Source organism: Gossypium arboreum, chromosome 3 (assembly GCF_025698485.1).
Source record: "Gossypium arboreum isolate Shixiya-1 chromosome 3, ASM2569848v2, whole genome shotgun sequence".
NCBI lineage: Eukaryota > Viridiplantae > Streptophyta > Magnoliopsida > Malvales > Malvaceae > Gossypium > Gossypium arboreum.
The window spans coordinates 128,447,322-128,470,739 of record NC_069072.1 but is presented as its reverse complement, the minus strand read 5'-3'; the positions used below and the strand labels follow the sequence as shown (position 1 = coordinate 128,470,739).

At 32.3% G+C, this 23,418-nt stretch overlaps 1 protein-coding gene and 1 non-coding gene across 2 annotated transcripts; one reads left to right on the top strand and one right to left on the bottom strand.

Annotated features, from left to right (window-relative positions):
* The first annotated feature begins 6,067 nt into the window (after window positions 1–6,067).
* LOC128291105 (small nucleolar RNA R71) lies at window positions 6,068–6,173 on the top strand. Its single transcript, XR_008280881.1, has one exon. It is a non-coding gene; the product is annotated as a small nucleolar RNA R71 (small nucleolar RNA).
* Window positions 6,174–18,634: 12,461 nt separating this feature from the next.
* On the bottom strand, window positions 18,635–19,488 carry LOC108475531 (snakin-2-like). The gene is made up of 2 exons (XM_017777502.2): window positions 19,151–19,488; window positions 18,635–19,067 (listed from the first exon to the last, which is right to left on the bottom strand). Exons 1-2 carry the CDS (start codon window positions 19,266–19,268, stop codon window positions 18,874–18,876), a joined length of 312 nt encoding a protein of 103 aa, XP_017632991.1. The 5' UTR covers window positions 19,269–19,488; the 3' UTR covers window positions 18,635–18,873.
* Window positions 19,489–23,418: the final 3,930 nt, after the last annotated feature.

Sequence of the window (23,418 nt, the reverse complement as noted above, 5' to 3'; positions counted from 1 at the left end):
GTCTTGAGACCCAGCCTCTAAAGCAGATGAAACTGATGTCTTATTCGTATCCATATTCGACATGCTGCCTAACGACGAGGGCTTAGCTCGAGTCGCTCTACAGCCTCTACCTCGACCTCTAGTACCCCGTCCACGGATACCTCGTGTGCTCATCGTAAGATTTGTAGCTTATCTACATTAAAAGTTCTATAAATCAGTTACAATTCAATAATTATTAACAGGTGTTTTATGTAAACAGTTTCAGTAATTTAGAGTGATTTTCGTAACTCGTAGTCCCTATCAGTTTTGCTATAGTCTCAGTATACACTAACTAAAGTGCTTTTAGTATAGTATACTACCTATAATAGTTTCAAAATATCATAGCATATATCAGTTTCAGAAAAACTTACAGGATCAGCGTCGGAGACTCGGTGTACCACATACTCTGTTGAATTATTTTAAACCGTAAATCAGTTCTTTGAAACCAAACTTTTTAAAACCCAAAATTCACAATCGAGTTTTGCAACTTGACTCTGATACCACTAGATAAACCGCAATTTATATATATTTTTATCCCATGCTTCACACATTTATAAATAGTTTCTCCTTAGAATTGGTGAATTCGATGCATGCGTGATATTCGTAACAGATTTTCAAAATTTATAAATGAATCGTTCTTGAGACTAGCTTATTATCACGATTAAGGCAAGTGTACCTATCGAACAGTAGTATAGTTCAGCAAGACCGGATTGTTGAACCCAAAAGAACTACAAGTACTAGTATTTACTTCCTTATTATTATTTAGCCTAAAAATTAAGAGGTTTGGTTATCTAAACTAATTACTAACTAAGAATGCACAGAAAGAAAATTTGGGAAAATACTTTTGGAAAAATTAGATTGATTAAGACAATACCTAAGGTAAAATCCACCTAGACTTCACTTGTTATTTGACTCTGAATCAAACGATTTATTCATTTGACATGATCCGTAGAAATCCCTAAGTTATATTATTATCTCTCTCGAGACTAATAACGTCTAACCCTAGGTTGAATAATTGAAATCTTTTTCTAATTAACACCCTAGAATTGTACTAACTCGATCTATGGATTCCTTTATTAGGTTTCACCCTAATCCGGTAAAATCTTATCATCCTATCTCTAGGCGTGCAATCAAATCTGCTTAATTATGACAAATTTACTCTTAGACAGGGTCTATTCCTCCTCTGAATAAGAGCTTGACTTGAATCAATATCCTGGAATATCAAAACAAGAATTAAGAACACATAATTAAGAATAAGTCAAATATTTATCATATAGTTCAGATAATAATAATAAGATCCATCTTAGGTTTCATTCCCCTTAGGTATTTAGGGGGTTTAGTTCATACTTAAGAAAGAAAACATCTCAAAAGCATAAAGATAACAAAACATAAGAAAACCCAAAACTCCTAAAGGAACTTGAAGGGAGATCTTCAATCTTGATGATGAATCCGGCTTCTGAGATGGAGCAATCGAATTTCCTCGAGTAATTCCTTACTTCCTACTCTGTGCCCCTCTTCTAAGTGCCTCATCAGGTGTTTAAATAGGCTTTAGAATGCCTAAGAGCCCCCAAAATTGGCCTTTTTTTAATAGGGTTATACTTGGACTCGGTAGGGACACGCCTGTGTGCGATTACTCCAGCCCGTGGTCAAGGCTGTTGAACAGGCACAGGTGTGTAGTATACCCGTGTAAGTCGTGCTTCAATCCTGCCAAAGGGACAAGGCCGTGTGACATGCTGTGTGAGGAAATCCAGGCCGTGTTGATTTTTCACGTGGGTCTATTTTCTCTGTTTTCTGCCCGTTTTTCACTCTTTTTACTCTCCTATGCACACCTAAGTATAAAACATGAAATTAAAGGATTAGGAGCATCGAATTCACCAATTCTAAGGAGAAAACATCCATAAATGTGCTAAGTATGGGATAAAAATATGTATAAATTGCGATTTATCAAATACTTCCACACTTAAGCATTTGCTTGTCCTCAAGTAAAAATCCTCAACTCATAATCAAAATAAATTCTTCTCAATTTATAATCCCTATCAATAATATCTCAAAATAATCCATAAGTACTCATACATTGAAAATTCAACTAAAAGTACATCAAAGTTTCAAACATTCCAAGTTGAGCATTTTATCATGAAAACATAGGTGTCTTCCCTCATCTAAGTGATTACCTTTGATTAAAATATCACAGAGTTTAACATTATCACTAAAGATTCACTCAAATCACTCAAGGTGTTTAAGGGCATCAATAAAAGCACTCATTAGTCAATATGAAAAGTTATTACCATAGGCTTGCTTGAAAATCAAATCTCTATTACTATATATTGAGCTGATACATCAATCAAAAAGGTCTTTTTAGAGGCTTGTAACGTGGCTTTAGTTAGGGGGTGTGATCACAAGCTGAAAGAAGATGTTAGAATCGAGATTGAATTGAAAAATTACCTAGCTAGAAAAATGATTAGTCATCAATTGAATACAAGTGAGGTTCTTCTCAGAATATGAAATTAACACTCGAGCTCAAAAATGACGAATTACTACTAATATGTATGTAAGTATTGTTTTTTTTAAAGAACAAGTCAAATATTTAGAAGCACAAAACATAACTAAGCAATCTATTTGAATCAAATCTCGAAAAAAATAGGGATCAAATTAGGGGATTTCAACAATAATGGGTTATGAGTTAATATTGAGGGTAAATAAATTAATGGCTTGTTAGGCTCAAAAGGGGTTCACTAAGGGTTAATTATGGAGGTAGGCTTTTGTGGAGAGAGTGGGTTAAACCTAAGTGCATTTATCATCTTGACATATCAAATCAAATGGTGTGGTCTTGTCATGCATAATCAAGCAAGTTCTACAATTTCAAATCAAAATTGACACACTCATAATGAAAGTCAGCATGAAAGGAATAAAGTATGCTCTAAAGGCTCGAGATATCACAGAAATTATGGCTTTTTGATGTTCAAACTTGTAAATTTCAACTCAAGATAATACCTAAACTTAAGAAAACAACCTAAAAGTTTTTAATTCTTCAAAAATCAACTTATCATGCTTGATTCCCTAATGTCTTAAAGTTTAAACAATCAATGCATAATTGCCTATGTTTTAATTCAAGACATATCAATAAAAATAATAAAGTAATTAAAATTCATTCTAATAGTGATATGAGTAAATCACATGAGAATAAGACAAAATTCAGGGATTTCTAATGATATATATAAAAGACCCCCCACACTTAAAATGTACACTGCCCTCAATGTACAAAGAAAGATATATTGTCAAAGATAGATTTATAATCATAAGATAGGGAGAGAAGTGAAACTTCCTGAATGATGAATGGATTCCTTGAATTGGAGTTATGGAGAATAATCGGCCAAGGCAATGATGAGATTGGAAGAGTATACTCCGGTGGTGGTAAAGGTTCATTAGTCCATAAGTCCTGCGTCGTTGGAGTTTTTAGTTCTTGTTTGATGATGAGCCTTAGAGCTCTTTATGACTGTGATAAAATCAGGAATTCTTTAGGAAATATAATGAAGCATATTTACTCATAATGAAATAGCCGAAAATAAAAATTGTAAAAACTCAAGATAAAATAGTATTAACAGGAAATAAAAAGTAATTTCAAAATATAAAGATAAAGCTAAAATAAAAATTAGGTGCTTATAAAGAAATTAGGGCACACGGCCGTAGGGCACGTCCGTGTTATTGTGACAGCGCCGACCATGGGGGCAGGGCACAGACGTGTTGCATGCCCGTGCTAATTTGACAAGTTCGCCCACGGTTTCAAGGTACGAAAGTGTCGAACGCCCGTGTTGTTTTGGCATGTTTGCCCACGGCCATGTCGCACGGCCGTGGTGACTTATCGCTTCCTGTGTTGGGGAAAAATGTTGCCCTGTTTTCACACGGTCTAATGCACGCCTGTGTGCCTGGTTGTGTGGTCTTTAGAAAGCCTACGTTCCATGATTCGGTTAATATGTTAGATGTTAAAAGCTAAAATTTAAATAAATTAATACTGTTAATGCTCGAGTTGCCTCCCGAGAAGCGTTTATTTATATTCTAAGCTCGATTTACCTCTCTGGTGTTTGATCATGGTGGTTTGAGGAGCTTACACTCCTTATCCCTGCTCTCAACTTTATCAATATAAAGTTTAATATGAGTATTGTTTACCTTAAAGATTTTGAATTTGGGGTGAATTACCTCGACTGTACCATATGGGAAAATACTGAGTACCGTGAGAGGAATTTCTTCATTAGGTTCAGAAGTGGTAATGCGAGGATCTGTTGTATCTAGCAGTACTTTGTCTCCAACCTTAAGTTAATTTGGTGATATATGGAACTCGTCCTGGCTCGATTTTGGTTTATCGAATGTTCTCGATTTCTGTATCCGCCATTCATCTAGTACTTGGCTCGTCCTGCGTTCTTCATAGATAGGTCTTTTGTTGTTGCTTGAACATGGCTCGTGTAGGCTCTTCGAACTTATTTCCTGCAAAGAAGGTTGCACCATATAGTTAGTTTTAGCAGAATGATTGGGACAATCACCTTCAATTTTCGATATGTTATTCGAATTACGAGCTTGAAGGGTGATTGTTTCGTCCCCCACATGAAATGTGAGTTCACATGTGCCAACGTCAATAATCGTTCTAGAGGTTGCTAAAAAGGACCTTCCTAAAATTAAGGGGACGTTACTATCCTCTTCTATGTCTAGAACAACAAAATCAACTGGGAATATAAATCTATCAATTTTAACTAGTACATCTTCAATAATACCCCTAGGAAATCTGATAGTTTTATCTGCTAATTGAATGTTCATTCTAGTTTGTTTGGGTTTCCCAAGACTTAGCTGTTTAAACATTTTATAAGGCATAACATTAATACTTGCCTCTAAGTCAGCCAATGCATTATGGACATCTAAACTACCAATTAAACAAGGAATCATAAAACTCCCTGGATCTTTTAATTTGTTGGGTAGCTTATTCTATAATATGACTGAGCAAACTGCATTCAACTCCACATGCGACGCCTCATCCAACTTTCGTTTATTTGTTAGAAGCTCCTTTAAAAACTTGACTGCATTTGGCATCTGCGAAAGGGCTTCAATAAACAGTAAGCTAATATGTAGTTTCTTTAAAAGTTTAAGGAATTTACCAAATTATTCATCTGATCGGTCTTTCCTTGTCACATTGGGTTATGGTACACGAGGTTTATATTCTGTACTGACCGGCTTTGGGTCATTTTGGCCTACCTCATTCTTACCTTTGCTTACCACTGTTTCTAGCCTTGGTTTTGCAACTAACCTTTCCTCATCTTGAATGGCAATGGCGTTGAGTTGCTCATTTGGGTTAGATTCAGTGTTGCTTGGCAGGCTACCTTGTGGTCGTTCGGAAATCAACTAGGCGAGCTGTCCAATCTAAGTTTCGAGCCCCTGGATTGATGCTTGTTGATTTTTGAGTGTCGCATCGGTATTCTAAAAGTGAGTTTCTGACACCGAGATGAATTTGGTTAGCATCTCCTCAAGGTTCAACTTTTTCTCCTGCTGGTACGGTGGTTGCTGAAAGCTTGGAGGGGGTGGTGGTTTCTGATTTCCTTGGCCTCCCCCATGAAAAATTTGAGTGGTTCCTCTAACCTGCATTGTAAATATTGCTATAAGAATTGTTTTGAAATCGAGGATTGTTACCCATGTAATTTAACTGCTCGTTCTCCATGTTGTGGCCATAAGGTGGGTATTCTGAACTGCTTGATCCACCTCTACTTACTTCGCACTGCATTACTGGTGAACCTGTGAAAAACTAAGAAAACTGTCAATTTTCTTATTCAAAAGTTCTACCTGATTAGAGAGCATGGTGACTGAATCAACGTTATAAACGCCGGCTATTTTCGTTGGCTTTGTCCTCATGACTTGCCACTGATAGTTATTCAGTGAAATCTCCTTTATAAATTCATAGGCATCTTCAGGTGTCTTATTATTGATTGTTCCGCCAGTAGCTGCGTCAACCATTTGTCGAGTCGAAGGATTCAGGCCATTATGAAAGGTTTGAACCTATAGCCAGAGTGGTAACCCATGGTGAGGGCATATTCGTAAAAGGTCCTTGTATCTCTCCCATGCATCGTAGAGTGTTTCTAAATCCCTCTGCACAAAAGAAGAGATATCATTATGTAATTTAGCCGTTTTAGCCGGCGAAAAATATTTTAATAAAAACTTTTTGGGTTATTTGTTCCCAAGTAGTGATTGACCCTCGTGGTAACGAGTTCAACCATTGTTTAACTTTGTTTCTCAATGACAAAGGGAATAACCGAAGGCGAATAGCGTTATCAGAAACGCGATTAATTTTAAATGTATCACATAGTTCCAAAAAGTTTGCCAAGTGAGCTTTGGGATCTTCGTCCTGCAAACCATCAAACTGAACAAATTGTTGTATCATTTGAATTGTGTTAGGTTTCAGTTTAAAAGTATTTGCACTCTGAGGTCTAACTATGCTCGATTGGTTCTGTTAAAAAGGTTTAGCATAATCATACATAGTGCGCGGAGCAGGATTCTGATTAACAGCAATCGCAGGAGGTAGCAGATTTTCTTTGTTTTCAGCCATCTCCTCTATTGTGGTTGAAGTATCATCCTCTTACTCTTCTGTGTGTCGTAAGCTTCCCCTTATTTCTCTTCGGTTTCTGCGAATTGTGCAATCAATTTCACCGTAAAAAAGTAGTGGTCCTGATGGGTTTCTTCTGGTCATAAACTAGAAAAACCTGTCAGAAGAATATAAGAGAAAAATTAGAAAAGGAAAGGAAATAAAAAATTATATTGCAAATAAAGTAAATGGCTAAAGTAATAAAAATCGAGTTTTCCTAATATCCTAATTCCCAGGCAACGTCGTCAAAAACTTGATGCGTGATATTCGTAACAGGTTTTAAAAATTTATAAATGAATCGTTCTTGAGACTAACTATCGAACAGTAGTATAGTTCAGCAAGTGTACCTATTGAACAATAGTATAGTTCAGCAAGACCGGATTGTCGAACCCAAAGGAATTACGAGTACTAGTATTTACTTCCTTTTTATTATTTAGCCTAAAAATTAAGAGGTTTGGTTATGTAAACTAATCACTAACTAAGAATGCACAGAAAGAAAATTTGGGAAAATACTTTTGAAAAAATTAGATTGATTAAGATAATACCTAAGGTAAAATCCACCTAGACTTCACTTGTTATTTGACTCTGAATCAAACGATTTATTCATTTGACATGATCCGTAGAAATCCCTAAGTTATATTATTATCTCTCTCGAGACTAATAACGTCTAACCCTAGGTTGAATAATTGAAATCTTTTTCTAATTAACACCCTAGAATTGTACTAACTCGATCTATGGATTCCTTTATTAGGTTTCACCCTAATCCGGTAAAATCTTATCATCCTATCTCTAGGCGTGCAATCAAATCTGCTTAATTATGAAAAATTTACTCTTAGACAGGGTCTATTCCTCCTCTAAATAAGAGCTTGACTTGAATCAATATCCTAGAATATCAAAACAAGAATTAAGAACACATAATTAAGAACAAGTCAAATATTTATCATATAGTTCAGATAATAATAATAAGATCCATCTTAGGTTTCATTCCCCTTAGGTATTTAGGGGGTTTAGTTCATACTTATGAAAGAAAACATCTCAAAAGCAAAAAGATAACAAAACATAAGAAAGCCCAAAACTCCTAAAAGAACTTGAAGGGAGATCTTCAATCTTGATGATGAATTCGGCTTCTAAGATGGATCAATTGACTTTCCTCGAGTAATTCCTTACTTCCTACTCTACGCCCCTCTTCTAAGTGCCTCCTCAGGTGTTTAAATAAGCTTTAGAATGCCTAAGAGCCCCCAAAATTGGCCTTTTCCTAATAGGGTTGTACTTGGGCTCGGTAGGGACACGCCCGTGTACGATTACTCCAGCCCGTAGTCAAGGCTTTGAACAGGCACAAGTGTGCAGTATACTCGTGTAAGTCGTACTTCAATCCTGCCAAAGGGACACAGCCGTGTGACACACCCGTGTGAGGAAGTCTAGGCCGTGTTGATTTCCCACGTGGGTCCATTTTCTCTGTTTTTGGCCCGTTTCTCGCTCTTTTTACTCTCCAATACTCACCTAAATGTAAAACATGAAATTAAAGGATTAGGAGTATCAAATTCACCAATTCTGTCAAGTTTTGCAACTTGACTCTGATACCACTAAATGTAACACACTAAACTCGGCCTAGACGTTATAGCCGAATCTAGCAAAGTCATATGGAATGGATTTTGAAATCGAACTTATCAAGTTAAAAATCGTTCCAGTTAAGTAACTTTTGTTTAATTTAAAAGAACGTGCATTAGGTGATTTGCCTCAAAACTTGTCTTTTAAGTGGAAGCTTTTGTAACCATCTAATTTAAGAAAAACTATTTTTATTTACGAAAACCTTAGTTTTTATAGAAAACCCGTGTTTTGTTGAGTTGCAGTTTAAAGATCCATAAAAACAATATAAAGTCCCAAATTTAAAACCAAACAGTCCAAGTCTAAAATTTACATCAAACCCCCAAATAAGTAATAAAATCTAAAAATTTACGGAAAATAATCTAAAATTTAAGTGTGGCACTGCCGAGTCATCCATCGTACTGATCTATCAGGTTTGGGGATTACCTGTACTGATTAAACAGAAAGAGAGAGTTTTTGCAAACTCAGTGTGTAATCCCCACAGAAATCATACATACAGTTGTACATCAGAATACAGCTATTTACAGTCTAGGCTTGAGCCCATTACAAAATCAATTTGGGCCTTAGCCCATTCGAGTACGATTTTAGAATTATGTTAGGGCCTTGGCCCATATCAGATACAGAATACAGATACAGTAAATCAGAATCCTACCCACCGGCCTCTACACACCATCTCTGTCCAGCCCTACACAACATGTGAGGATTAAATCAACCCATTCATCCCTACACACTATGTTATACCAAAATGCGGCACATAATCAGAAATTTGTAGTTTAGATAGCAGATAACAGGCTTGATAGCCTTTCAAATACTTCCTCTAAATAACAATAACCCACCCTGATGCAATGCAACATACAATAAATGATATGATATTATGTAGTTAACAGTCCATACATTCAGATCAGCACACATGTTCAATACAGAAATCAGTGAGACAGATTACACATATAGAGGTCTAAGTAATGCATACTGACCCTACAGTAGGTCCACAATTAACTTGGGTGACCCGTACAACCTTAAAGAACTTTTCAGAAAAATAGGCTCACACGCCTGTGTGGCCCACATGGCCCAAATTGGCTTTGGCCGTGTGGGTCCACACGCCCGTGTAACCCATACGGCCCTATTCAATCTAGCCCGTGTGTCGCACACGGCTTACTTGGCCATCACACGGCCGTGTTTAGTGCGCACGGCCTGGCCTTGTCGATCACACGCCCATGTTATGGCACACGACCTACCACACAGCCGTGTGACATCGACAAAAAGGTTTTTAGCTTTTGTCAAAGCCTCTTTTTTACTTTTTCGGGTACACACCTAGTTTCGATTGATGCTTAAAAAATCCTCAAGCACTTCAAAACCTATAGTTGAACAAATAAAACTAATTTAATCGATTATAATACGATCTAGAATCAACTCAAATCAAGGTTTTTACCCAAAAAGCGACCGATCCTTACCTTCAGACGACAAACATCAGTTCCCACACAACTAACACTCTGAGGAGTGAGTACGAGCCCTTGAATCCTCCCATAATTGGCATAAATAAAACACTTTAGAGGAAAGTTAACAAATAAAACAAACCTCCTAATTAATACTTACTGCAGAACTAGAAAGCCGAAATTGGGAGGCAAGATTGCGATAGAACCTCCACGTAGAGAAAACGAAAAGGAAGAGAGAACAAAATCAGAAGAAGGAGAAATGTGAAACGGCGTCAGGAATTTAGGAAGAATAGGGAAAACTGAAATTTTTCAAAAAGGGAACAGAAGGAAAAATAATCTGATAACTTCCCCCCTTAATTCTCTCCATCAAACTCCACTACCTAGAAACCAACCTCAGTACAACTTTTAATCCTGGAGCAGAACAAAAATATTGCCCACACAAGGATTCGAACTCCTAACCCTCAACTTACTAGCACTCCCCTTAACCATCAAACCAGTAGGCTCATTCTGTTAATTATTTACCAATAATTAAACTTAAGCCTATTGAGTAAGGTTAAGGCTTTATTCAGAAAAATAAAAAAAATTTCCCAAGACAAGACTTGAACTTGGGACCTCACACACACACCCAGAACACTTAACTACTGAAGGAGATACATATTTGTGTCACATCTCCACAGAAACAAAAATAAAAATTTTGGGGCGTTACAGCATCCGTAGTACCGGCCATTACTTTTCTAGATGCTGAGCCGAGATGAGCTTCATCGCTGCCTCCATGAATTCTGTTAAAAGAATCCAAGAGTTTCCTATAACAACCCGTTTTTCAGTGATGTTGGAAACAGTAGTTTCGAGGCCACAAATTCGACGAGCAAGTCTGTAAATATTATTATTTAATATTTACGAGTCAAATATAATATTATTAAAAATATAATTTGATCATTTATGTTATTTGAACGAATAATTAGGTTTAAGAGGAAAATCCTAAAGTTAAGTGGTTTTAGAAAATGAGGTATTGAGACATTGTTTCTATAAACCAAGCCCAAAAATATTTATGGAGTGTTATTAGGGTCATATTAAAAATTGGTTAAGAAATTTTAATGTTTAGATAGTTAATTAATTGAAAATGACTAAATTGTAAAAGCTGCAAAAGTTGAATTCTATTAGTTAAATGGATCAAATAGCTATGAAAAGGTGAATTAATGGACTTGGTTGGTAATTATACCATATTTGTGGTTAGTGGATAATATTGGTTAGTTTTTGGTGTAATTTTAATAGTCTAAAATGGTTAGCTTTGTAATTTGATAATTAAATTAAAATGTTAAAACCAACTAAAAGACAAAAAGGTTATCATCTTCTTCAATTTTCTATTTTACAAACCGAAAACCATTATTAGGTGAAGAAAGCTTTCGGCCAAAGCTTAAATCTCATGCATAGTATGTTTTTGAGCTCTATTTTTAGTGATTTTTATGTTTTTGAGTTCGTATTAGCTTAATCTAACTAGCCTGGAGGTCAATTTGTAGAACTGTTAAAGGTTTAAGGATTTTCCATGAATGATTTTAAGGTGGTTTTTTTATTTTATTTTAATGGATGAATTATTAAAGTTGATAGCTAGATATAAGTATTTTGTTAAGTGGTTTTTAGTGATGTTGAATGTTAGGGATTAAATTGTTTAAATAGTAAAATTCAAGGAAAATAATGTGAATTTGTGAAAGATGTAGGTTGTTTTGGATCCCTAAGAAAATCGGATAACATGGGTTCTCTTTTAAAAATGGTAAATTTGTAAGTTATGGGTCTAAGGACTAAATTGAATAAAAGGAAAAATGTTGGGGTAATTTTATAAATTCATATTAAAATGTGTTATAAGCTTGAATTAATTATTTTAAGCTATTTGAATTATTTTATTAAATGAATTTATATTATTTAGATTAAGAAACGCTACAATTGGATTGAAATCAAGGAAAAAGCTAAGGTTTCGAACTATTTGTTGACTCTATTTTAGCAACTGTTCTAACTGAGGTAAGTTCGTATAATGATTAAATTTGTTATTGTTGTTTTGGATAGAATGTTAATTAATATTTGTGATATGCATAATTAGATTAATAGTTGTGTATTAATTTGGTATAATAGATTAAGTAGTGAAGCTAATTAAATTAAAGTCTAAATAAATTAAAAATATGAACTTCACTTAAGGTGCAATAGAATGATATAATGGAATGAAAGAAAAGAGTTTAGGTGTGTAAATTGAAAACAGTGTATTCCATGAAGCATGTGTGAAATGGTATAATATAATGAAATTTAAAGAATTAGATATGCGCAAAGGTCCCATTTGAACCTTGTGAATACTTAGGATACAAATGACATGTCATTAGGGATTATACGCTTTTGGGTGTTGGTCCTGGATGTCCTACTGATGGCTAAGGTACTGCATTTGTTGCGGATTCTTCATAACTCGTGTGAGTAGCATCGTGTAGCTAACATCCCAACCCATAGCTTGTGTGAGCAGACCCATTTCACAGCTCGTGTGAGCACTATTAGAAAGGTTACGGTTACATGAAAAGGAAAACTATGTGTGAGCATTCCCAAATATCCGATGTTATTCTATATAGTTCAACAAGTAAGAAAAGGTTAATGGAAAGATATGTATAAAAACTTAATGTTACTAATGTTCATATGAAATGGAAAGATGAATATGCATATATGAAATGAAAAGGATGTGAATTTATCATGTGATGGATGAAATATGCATGGAATTCATTTATTAATATATGTTGTGTTTCATAGATGTTATGTTTACTTATTATCTACTAACTATGTGGATTCAAATGAGAAAAATGTGTAATGGATATATATATATATATATATATATATATATATATATGTGTGTGATGGATGATATATAAAGTCTAAATGCTTAATATGTATATGTCATGATTTACTTGGAACTTATATGTAATATTATGCTTACTAACCTTATGATGTGGTGTGTATAGGAAAGGAAGTTTGGCATATGACATGATGAAAGTATTTTTGGTTGTTTAATTTAATATGTTCGGTAAGTTTAAGTTTCCTTTATATGCTTACTAAGCACTAGTTGCTTATATAGTTGTTTTCTTTATTTGTAGATCATCGGAAAGCTCGATCGATTGGAATTTCTTCTGAGGATCCCCACATTATCCATTCTCTATATTGGTAGTTTTGGTTAATGTTTATAAATGGCATGTAATATGGTTAAAAGGTTATTCAAGTGATTTGGCTTATTTTGAGTTGTGCCAAGTTTGTTGTGGTTAGTGGTGTTAGATAATGGCATGTAAATAATAGGTGCAAATATGAGTTGATGAACCCTTATGCATGCCTTATAGATAGTAGTTATTATATGGAATAATGGCATGATCTTGGTGTTTTGAATGTGCTTTTGATCATGTGAATTAGGCTAGGTATGATTTGAAAATAAAGTAATTATATAATGTGTGCGATATATGTTTTGTTCATGGACTTATGATATTGAAATTGATGTGTTTTAGGTGAATGAGTTGTGATATCTAATAAAGGCACATTAGTTAGGTATAGGTTGAATGATTCTTGACATGTTTTAGGTGATTTTGGAATGTGATTTAAGCATGTGAAAGTAGCTATAGATGGTATGGCTTGGTGGTTAAGAAATGGTTTTTGAAATGGCTTGTTTTGAGGGTAATTTGAGCTGCACACGGCCTGGGACACAGGCTATCATAGGATCGTGTGCCACATACGACCACCCCACACGGTCGTGTGTCATATTATTGTTAGGTGCAAGATTCACACGGCCTGCAACACGGCCGTGTGACCCAAGTCAGTGAGTTAACCGGTAGAGACGCGGGTTGGGACACAGTCGTGTGTCCCATATTTCAAATACTCACACAACCTACGTTATGTCACACGGTCGTGTGCCCCTTGTTTTCAATTTTTTAAACTTTTTCCTAAACTTTCTAATTTATTTCGAGTTAGTCCGTAATTGTTCCTAAACTATTTTTTAGGGCCAATCAAGCTCGATTTAATGCCTATAAAAGTATTTTATCATATTTAAATTACGTTATCAAAAATAAATATGTCAATTGCATGTTGATCCATGTTTCGATGATTAAAGTTCTATTTTGTGCTGTAATGCTCCGTAGCCCTTATCCGATAACGGAGACGGGTTAGTGGTGTTACATTCCTGGAGGATTTGAAGCGGTTTCCTTGACCCCTTAGAGCATTAACAGGCTTCCGACCACCATGCCCACTAATATCTCTGCTATTAATTTTCTTATCTTTAGGACTTGCTTTATCCTCGCCTAAGGTCGCTAAATTTTTTTAATAAAAAAATTCTGCTTTTTTTTGCTACAATTTTCCTTGAAAATAACCGCAGTATGCTTTCTGGGGTTAAAAATGCCTTCGGTTGTCTGGACTTCAACTCCTTCAAGCCCTTCAAATGTTGGGTTGAGTCATGCCTTAATCCCTTCACAATTTCCATGATTATTGATAGCCAGATACCCAATTTCGCAAAGAGTTGAAACAGAAAAAAAATGGGATAGGAAACTTGTGAGTGGAAGAAAAATTTGTAGGATTCAAAATTACTTGGAAATTTGCAATTTTGGGTTTCTGATCCAGCAGCTCCCGTGGTCTTTTACGCCCTAGATGTCCTGCTCTTTCCTATGGCTTCTGAACTTGGGCCACTACCCTTGCCATTAACAATAATTGGGCCATTCGAAACTTTTGTTGCCCCAATCGCCTGTCCATTTGAATTTCCAATTTCCAATTTCCAAATTCAACACAGCCAAATCACCTTTAATAGATCGGGTATGGCCTACTTTATTTAAAGGCCCCAACCTAACACTATTATGTTCAAAAAATTGCTTTTCCTCTCCAATTTTTCGTTGAGGAGAAAAAATGTCCACCAACAGAATTTCCATGGTATCATCCTCTGTAGAAATTTCTTTCCCCTTTAGTTTGTTTCCTTTTCTAAAACGCTCAACGTTCAAAAACGAAAACCCGAAGATTGTTCTCCTGGATTATTTTTTCCCTGGTTTTGTGGTTCCTTTGATTGATGTTGATTTTTGCATTCCACCAGCATCCAAGGCCCAAAAGCATTGTTCCCTACAGTCGAGAGGTGAGCAACATTTTTCGTCTTCGGCGACGAGTTCATCCTTATTGGATCAAACGCCTTCTCTCTCAAAAGACCACAATTTTCCTTGAAGTAACCGTAACCACCACAAGAGAAACAAACAACTGGTAAGGATTCATACTCGATTCGATGAATGGTTCTGTTAATTAAAACATTAGAGATTAATGGCTTTTCCAGATTAACAAACACAGCCATTCAGGCATACCGGCCTCTCGCATTATTATCTGTGTTTAGATCCAATTTTACTACCATTCCCACCAATCCTATATCCCATAAAATTTTCTTCTTGTATATGTGACCTGAAAGCCCCGGGAAATGGATCTATGTCATGACTACACTAGGATAAGGTTTCCCGGGGTTGAACTCCACAGTCCAATGTTGAACCATTAGATATTGACCAAAAATGGTCCAAAGACCTTGAGAAAGAACCCTATGATAATCCTCAGGACTTTGGAACTTAACCAAATAATACTTGTTTTCGATGTCCATCAATTGAAAAGGCAAGGATGGCTTCCATAGATTCGTTTTTGAAGTGCCGCAAAGCCTATATTCCTCCCTAAAAGTTTGATCACCATCGAGGTAGCCATGTGATCGATTAATAATTGATTTAACCTGTCAGAAAATTCAATCGACGAAATAATTCAATCGATGAAATATCGTTTACTATGGATTTTTTGATATCTCTATCTAGTATTGCAAAGTCGTCCTCCTCTTTAGATAAGATTACTCCATTATCCCCAGAGTGTTCTTGCGTATTCATCTTCAAAAGCATCTCTTTCCAAGACAACCCTTATTCTGGAGATGAACAATCAACCATTTCCGAATTCGTTATCGGGATGAAATCATTAAAGCGAACCTTCTTAGTGTTACGTTCACCGGCCGAACCAAGATCACCACCAGAATTTTCGATTTGAAAAACGTCATTACCATTGAAACAGAGAGAATTCATCATTTTTTTTATCCTATGATTAATTATTTTCAAATCATACATTTCATTATTTATTTAATCTTATTGATTGCATTGGTGTCACAAGTCAACTCGATATTTAATTATTAAAATATAAATTTTAATATTGAATTTTCTTTTCACTAACTTGATAACTTTTTGATGTGTTATAGAAAAAAATGACAATATCATGATAAACAATTAGAGTGCATTTAATATTCTTAATATGATGTATTTACCTATTTCAATTTTCTTTTTCCCACAAGTTAGACAATTTTTATTTTAATTCCGTATATATTACATTGTGTTGTTATTATTATTAGTTTCAAATCTTCCTTTTCATTATTTATTATATGTTATTTTAAAATATACACTGTGTTTTAAACACGTGGTTTCCACACGCATATGCATGTGAAAATTTCTGGTACATATAATCTAAGCAATTTAAGCAAGTGATACTAAATTTGCTTAAATAAATAAATTTAAATTATAAAACTCAAATTAATATAATTCTTTATACCCGTTTGATTGAATTGATGCCATCCATTTATCATATTCTAATTTAGTTGTGAAATTATTAAAATTCAATATTTTTATAGCATAGACAAATATTATTTTGAGAGTGTTTTCACTTTTTATCTTTTATAAAATAACAAATATTTTATTTTGAAGGTGTTTTTATTTGTACATAAAATCTAAATAATTAGATATATGTGATAAGATATGAACCTAAAAACTTTAACTTTTAATATTTTAATTTTACCGTTTTAACCAAAGTTTAATTTAATTTTTATATTAATTTTTATAAGTGCATTATAGTCTAATCTAACTATTATTCAAATTGTAGATTTTTTTATAAAACGTATAATAATTTATTTGGCATTTCAATTTTAAAAAGGATCATTTAAGCATTTCATTTATTTTTTATCTTTTTAATCTTTGAACTTACTTTGTTTATTAAATCACCCCAAAATAAATAGAAAAGTTAACGTTAGTTAACTTTACTAACTTAACATACACACAATTGCCATATCGATGCCACATCAATATTTAATTAATTTTTGAAATTTAAATAATTCAAAAGAATTATTAAAAATATTAAAATATTTAAAAATATTTAAAAATTTTAATTTTTAAAAATAAATCAATTGTTGATGTGAAATATACTAAAACTATTACGTCAAAAAATTAACAAATATTAATTTTTATCTATTTTAAAATAATTTAATAAATAATATAAATTAAAAAATTAAAACAAGTGAAAATTTAAATTAGAAATTAAAATAACATTTTTATAAAATTGAAGAGGTAAAAAAGCTAATGGTGCGTCTTATAAAAAGGTGAGGTGGGGGGGGAGAATAATAAACTTTCAAGTCTCATTTACCAAGGACAGATCTGTAGGTACTGCTAGAACCTAAGGTAACTCGGATTATTGATTTAAAATACCCATATATTTTAGTTAATTTTTATTGCACCCACTCAATCTATTATTTTAACAATTGGAAGTTTGGTAGCTTCAGTTCTTTCTCTTGAAATCAGTAGGTTCAATGTTTCTACTTTACTAATTTAAGGGCTTCTTTTATTAAAAATCAGTGAGATTAATATTTAAAATATATTCAGAATGAAATTAAAATGGTATAATAATAAATTTAATTTTTATTGTTTATATTTTTTCAATTTAGTTTAATTTAATTTTAAATTTTAAAAAAATTAAATTTGACTATCAATCTTCTAAAAAATTGAATTGTAATTTTAACTAAAATACAGACTACAAAATTAAAATTTTTAAATATATCATATGCATGTTAACAAAATATACACGTGAGTTATTATGTCAATATTACTAAAAATGGGTGTTTTAATTAATATTTTCGTTAAAAATAATTTTTTATTTTTACTAATCTCAAATTTTAATTAAAAAATTATACAAACATAAGTTGAATTTTTCATTACGCTATAACCAAAATAGTTCAAGAGATACACACACATAATGAAAGCCTGCATTTTTCTCTTTCATTTTGCTATCCCAATGAGAGTTGTTTGACGCCAATGTCGATCGACGGCTTTAGAGCTGACCGCCGACCTCTTGACCCTTGCCTTTCTCCTCCCCAAGTCTTCACTGTCCTTCCTTCTCTTGTTTCAGCATTGCTCTCCTTTCTCATTTTCCATTTTTCTACTTTTGCTTCTTCACCTCCGCCCATTTCTTCCTTCAACCTTGCAGTCGTCGCTTCCCTGAGAACATGGTCGGCTTAGCTCCAGTCACCATGTTGTCCTCTCCTGCCTTTTTCTTTCACATTTTCCATTCTCCTTTGCTTTAAAGTTCTTATTTATGTTGGTGTATGTTGGTGTTTTTCGTCAGGATCTTTTGTGGGCTGCACTTCGATGGTGCCAAGGTCTAGTCTATGCCAACACCTTTCTCAGGCAGTAGACTATATTGCCATCTCTCTTGTTTTTAAGGTATGCAACTCCTCCCTATGTGAGTGCATGGCCTCTGTATTGGTGATTTCCACCACTCCCTATTGGTGTAAGACTCTATCTAAAGGCCTTCGTGGTTGGGTGATCTTCAGTCTCATATCTAAAGGCCCTAGGATTGGTATTCGTTTCTTTTGGATTGGGACAAGGTTGAGACTGTCACTCTTTTCCTATTTCTTTTTGTCTTTATTGTTTTTTGTTGGTGTTTTGTGGTCTCTTGTGATAGGTCATTTGTGGCCTCTTTGGATAGGTCGGTGGTGCCTTCTTTCACTAATCCAAATCAGCATTAAGTGCGCATTGATTTCAATAAAACAATAGTTTTAAGTAGTAGAATGAGGCCAAAAAGAAATAAAGTTTTAAGTGCGAAATCAGCATTAAGCCTCTTTATAATATAAATTTCAGTACTAAGATTGTTGTATTGTGAATTCAATACTTGTACGTAATTAATATTGAATATTCAAAATATAATTAGAAAAAAAAAATACAAGTTCCAACACCGAGTGAGTCAATAAATTGGCTACAAATGGTAATTGAAACCACCACAGAAACAGTAACGTCATTTTATTATTCCTTTTATTTTAGTTTCCAAACTCTCCCACTCTGGAAAAAATAAAAGAAGAGAAAAAAAGAAGAGGATGTAATGTAAAATCTAAGGGCACTTGAACTTATTATGGGTCTTGATCTGTGAGTAGCAATGGCAGGAATCTCGGCTAGCTCTAGGACCATCAGGCACACAGTGATCGGGGCACCTGTGGCAGCAGGCTATGCATGTTTTATTGCACATCTTTGGCTTCCATGAAAGGCTGCACCGCTTTGCACACTTGTTCGGGCATGCGTCTGGAACTGCATATATTTATTTATTAGCTAAAGAAAAAAAAAGATGGAAAAGGCATAATATTTAATAACATCAACACTGATATTCTTACCCTGGGGGCCTGGGGCTTGTGCTACAGAAAGTTGAGCCATCAGCATTCCCACCTCACACAGGAGCACAAGGCAAAGAAGTAATGAAAGTAATGGTGTGGAAGTCCTGCTGCTCGCCATTTTCTACTTTCTTAAGAGATAGAGATTATATCAGAATAAGAGAGGAGAGTGTTTGGTGGTTTAATAAGAGAGGAGAGTGTTTGGTGGTTTATAAATTGATGAGGTGTTGGAAAAGCTGGTTTTATAGAGATGAGGAGATGGGGGCATTGGCATGAGCCGTAAAGTTGCCGAGAAAGTTCCTTCCTGCCAGCACATTTCTCGATGGTTTTCCTTTTGCAGTGAAGATATGAATCACTCTGCAAATAATACGGGTTTCCCATTAAATTACATGACAAACATCGCCCCCACATAATTAAATTACCAGTTCAGATATTTTTTTTTAAAGTAAAATCCATCTATATACTATATTTATGGTTTTAATTGAGTTGTTATCATGTTATAGTGACATATGGTATATATATAATTTTCAATAATAAAATTTAATAAAATTTTTAATTGTATAATCATTTTAATTTTTGATCTAATGTATAAAATATATTTCAACTCTTAATACAGATGTTTCTATAATTTCTAGAAAAATACCTGCATATGGTATGATTCAAACTTAAATTTTTTTTTGTTCAAATGTAATTTGAACCAAAATTTTGCTTGAGAATATAAACACCTAGTTAATAAGCCACAACTTAGGGTTATCGAACTCAAAATGTTATAATCTTTAACATTTTAAATAAAGCCATATTTAATTATTATATCAAAATTTTAACTTTGTTACATAATTTTTCACTCATATTATAAGTGTGTCATAATATAATATACTTTGAATCTTTATATTCTCTGTACATTTAAAATTTAATTTTTTACTTGATATACTTTTCAATTTAAAAATTCAACTCGATTATTAAGGATCATTAAAATAATTTTTTTAAATTTATTAATATGATATTTTAAAATAAAAATATCCACTTTATAACTAAGTAACAAGAAAAACATTGTAAAAAGAGACTTTAATAACATTAATGATTGGTCCTGTATTTTTAAATTGGAAAGTATATGAAACAAATTTTAAAAATAAAAATAAGACTAATTTTTAAAATTTAAATGTAAGAAGAATATTTAGAGAATATTTTATTTTTCTATTCTACTTGGTTAAAACAAACGACCCGTTTAATAAATTATTTTTCCACAGGGATGAGTGCACCGACATCAAAATTTTCTATTCTGTATTATTATTATTATTATTATTATTATTATTATTTTCTGTGTGAATTTGCTTATTAAATTAGAATTTGAACATAATATAAGGAATAGTTATGTTGTTATTATATTGTTTACTTGTTATTTTATTTTTATAATTATATTTATTTTTAAAAAGAAAAGTTGAATGATAAAAATCAAATAAAATAAAATTCTAATTGATAAAAATATAGCGCTAACATAAACTGTTGGCTTTTTATTATTATTATATAAAATAACCTTAAAATTTTTGAATAATTATAAAAAAACACCGACTGTTTTATTGTGTACATAAATGATTTCATATGAATAGTGAAAGTTGGTGAAGTAAAAGAGATTGACGCCATCAACATGCCACATCACTAACATATATAAAGACCAGAAAAATATTAATATTTTCAATAATTTGGGGTTAAAAATAAATAATGGTACTAGAGCCATAAGGAATGGAGCTACTATTTTTATATGTCAGTTTTTTAGAATTATTTTTTAATTTAAAATTAATATTTTATTTAATGGAATCATAAAAATAGTGCCACTATTGTCGATTTTTTAAAATATGTTATTTTAAATTTAAAATTAAAATTAAAATTTTATTTGGTGAATTAATTTTATTTGGCGTGATCAAATGACTATATATAACCCCAATAACAATTCACTTTAAGTTAAAGGACTTTGTTTTTAATCTTATTATGTTAAAGGATGAATGGGAGAGATGATGAGTGTTTTTATGTTTTTGTGTTTTGTTTATTTAGAAAATTTTAGAATTATTTTTACGGTTCCACCAAATAAAATATTAGTTTTAAATTAAAAACTTAAAAAAAAGCTAACACATTAAAGTAGTGACGTCATTCACTATGGCTCCACCACCATTATTTATTTTTTAGCCCTCAAATTATTGAGAAATATCAATATTTTTTTAGTATTTATATATGTGGTGCCATTCTCTATTGCCTCACTAGAAAAATTAATTCTTTTAATCTTACTAGCTGAGATGGCATGTTGGTGGTGTTAATTTCTTTAGCTCTATCAACTTTTACTATTCATTTCAAGTCATTTACGTACATAATAAAAAAAGGGTTATTTTATAATTATTTAAAATTTAAGATTATTTTATGAAAAACCTAAACTATTGGAATTATGTTTTTTATTCATTACAAATTGTAATATGTTAATAATTGTTCATTATTCTAAATTTTATTTTATACTTTTTTAAAAAATAAATAAAAGCACTACTTTTGAAGGAAAATAAAAGTATATTTTTTTTATCTTAAAATAACTAATTCATTCATAAACATAATAACGATAGAAATCAGAGATATAATAGATAGTGCGTGTATGGCCCAAATTTTGCCCGGGGCCCAATAAACCAAATAAATAAATACTAAACCCAAACCTAATACCTAACCCTAGCCCAATTAGCCCAATACCCAAAACAAAAAAAAAAGAAACCCTAAATCACCTAATCCCACTACTTTAGTTGCATTGATAGTGCAAATAGCACTTCTCTACCACTCCATACCTGCAAAAGAAGACAAAAATGGCAGCAAAGAAAAATAATAGAAAATGAAATTCTTTGTATTTTTTTTATTTGGATTTTGGGCTATAAAAGAGTCCTATGTTCATTGTAACAGGTGGGGGGGATTGGAAGAGGAATCTATTGTATTTTGGAGAGAAGAGATTTTTTTTTTGAGATTCAAGAAGAGATTTTTTTTTTTTGAGATTCAAGAGGGGATTTTTCTTTTTTTGAGATTCAAGAACAAAAAATCAGTATATCAATAGCAATCAAAAAGGTTCAAAGGGTTTCATTATATTCACTCCAATCGTAGTAAGAAATAAGGGATAGAATCAAAGCTGCGCGTTTTGGGTCAAAGGGCTATTGTCCGTTTTAGTCTTTCCCGGTTATTTGCGTGTGTGAATTAATCCCCTCTTCTTTTATTTATTACGGATTTGCCCCAAAATATTGCTCTCAGATTCGATTATGTCCTTCCTATTATTTTTTTATTGTTTCTGTTTACCTTATTTAGATTATTATGTTTGCATTTATCTCTTATTTCATTCTAATACTAGTATTATTAGCACTTCTATTGTTTTTACTATTAATTAACGTATGTTTATTATATATATACGTATGTACATTTCTATATATAAGTATTACTTTTATTACGTCATTTTAATATTACTATTATATCATATTTACTTTCGCATTTTAATATTATTATTATTATTATTATTATTATTATTATTATTATATATTAGTGTATATTTTTATGTACATATATGTATGTATATACTTTTATATATAGTATTGTTTTTAAATTTAATATTTTTATTTGCTCTTTGTATTTCTATATTATTATTATTATTATTATTATTATTATTATATGGTAGTGTGTATTTGCATTATATGTATATATATATTGATATATAGTATTATTTTTGTTTACTTTACTTTAATATTATTATTACCTTCATTCCATTATTATTATTACTATTATTATATTTTACTATCATTATTTTTCATACATATATATGCTCTTGTTTATATTATTATTACTATAACTACTATATTTTTTTACTACCTCTATTATGTATTACTAATATATTATTACTACTATTGTTACTGTTATTATCATCACTTGTTATTCTCATCACTATTATTATAATTTATTATTGTTACTTATTATTTTACTATTATTATCTAATATATCATCATCATCATTATTTTCATTATAACTTAATAGATTATTATTATTATTATTATTATTATTATTATTAGCACTACTTTTATTACTATTATTTAATATATTATTTTTACTATTATCGTCATATTGTTACTATTACTATTATATTATTATGTTATTATATCTTTTACTATTATTATTGTTGTATTTTTCTATTATTGTTATTATATTTTCCTTTATTTTTGTATTTACTTATACGTTATTATTTTATATTAACTAATTTGATAACTGTA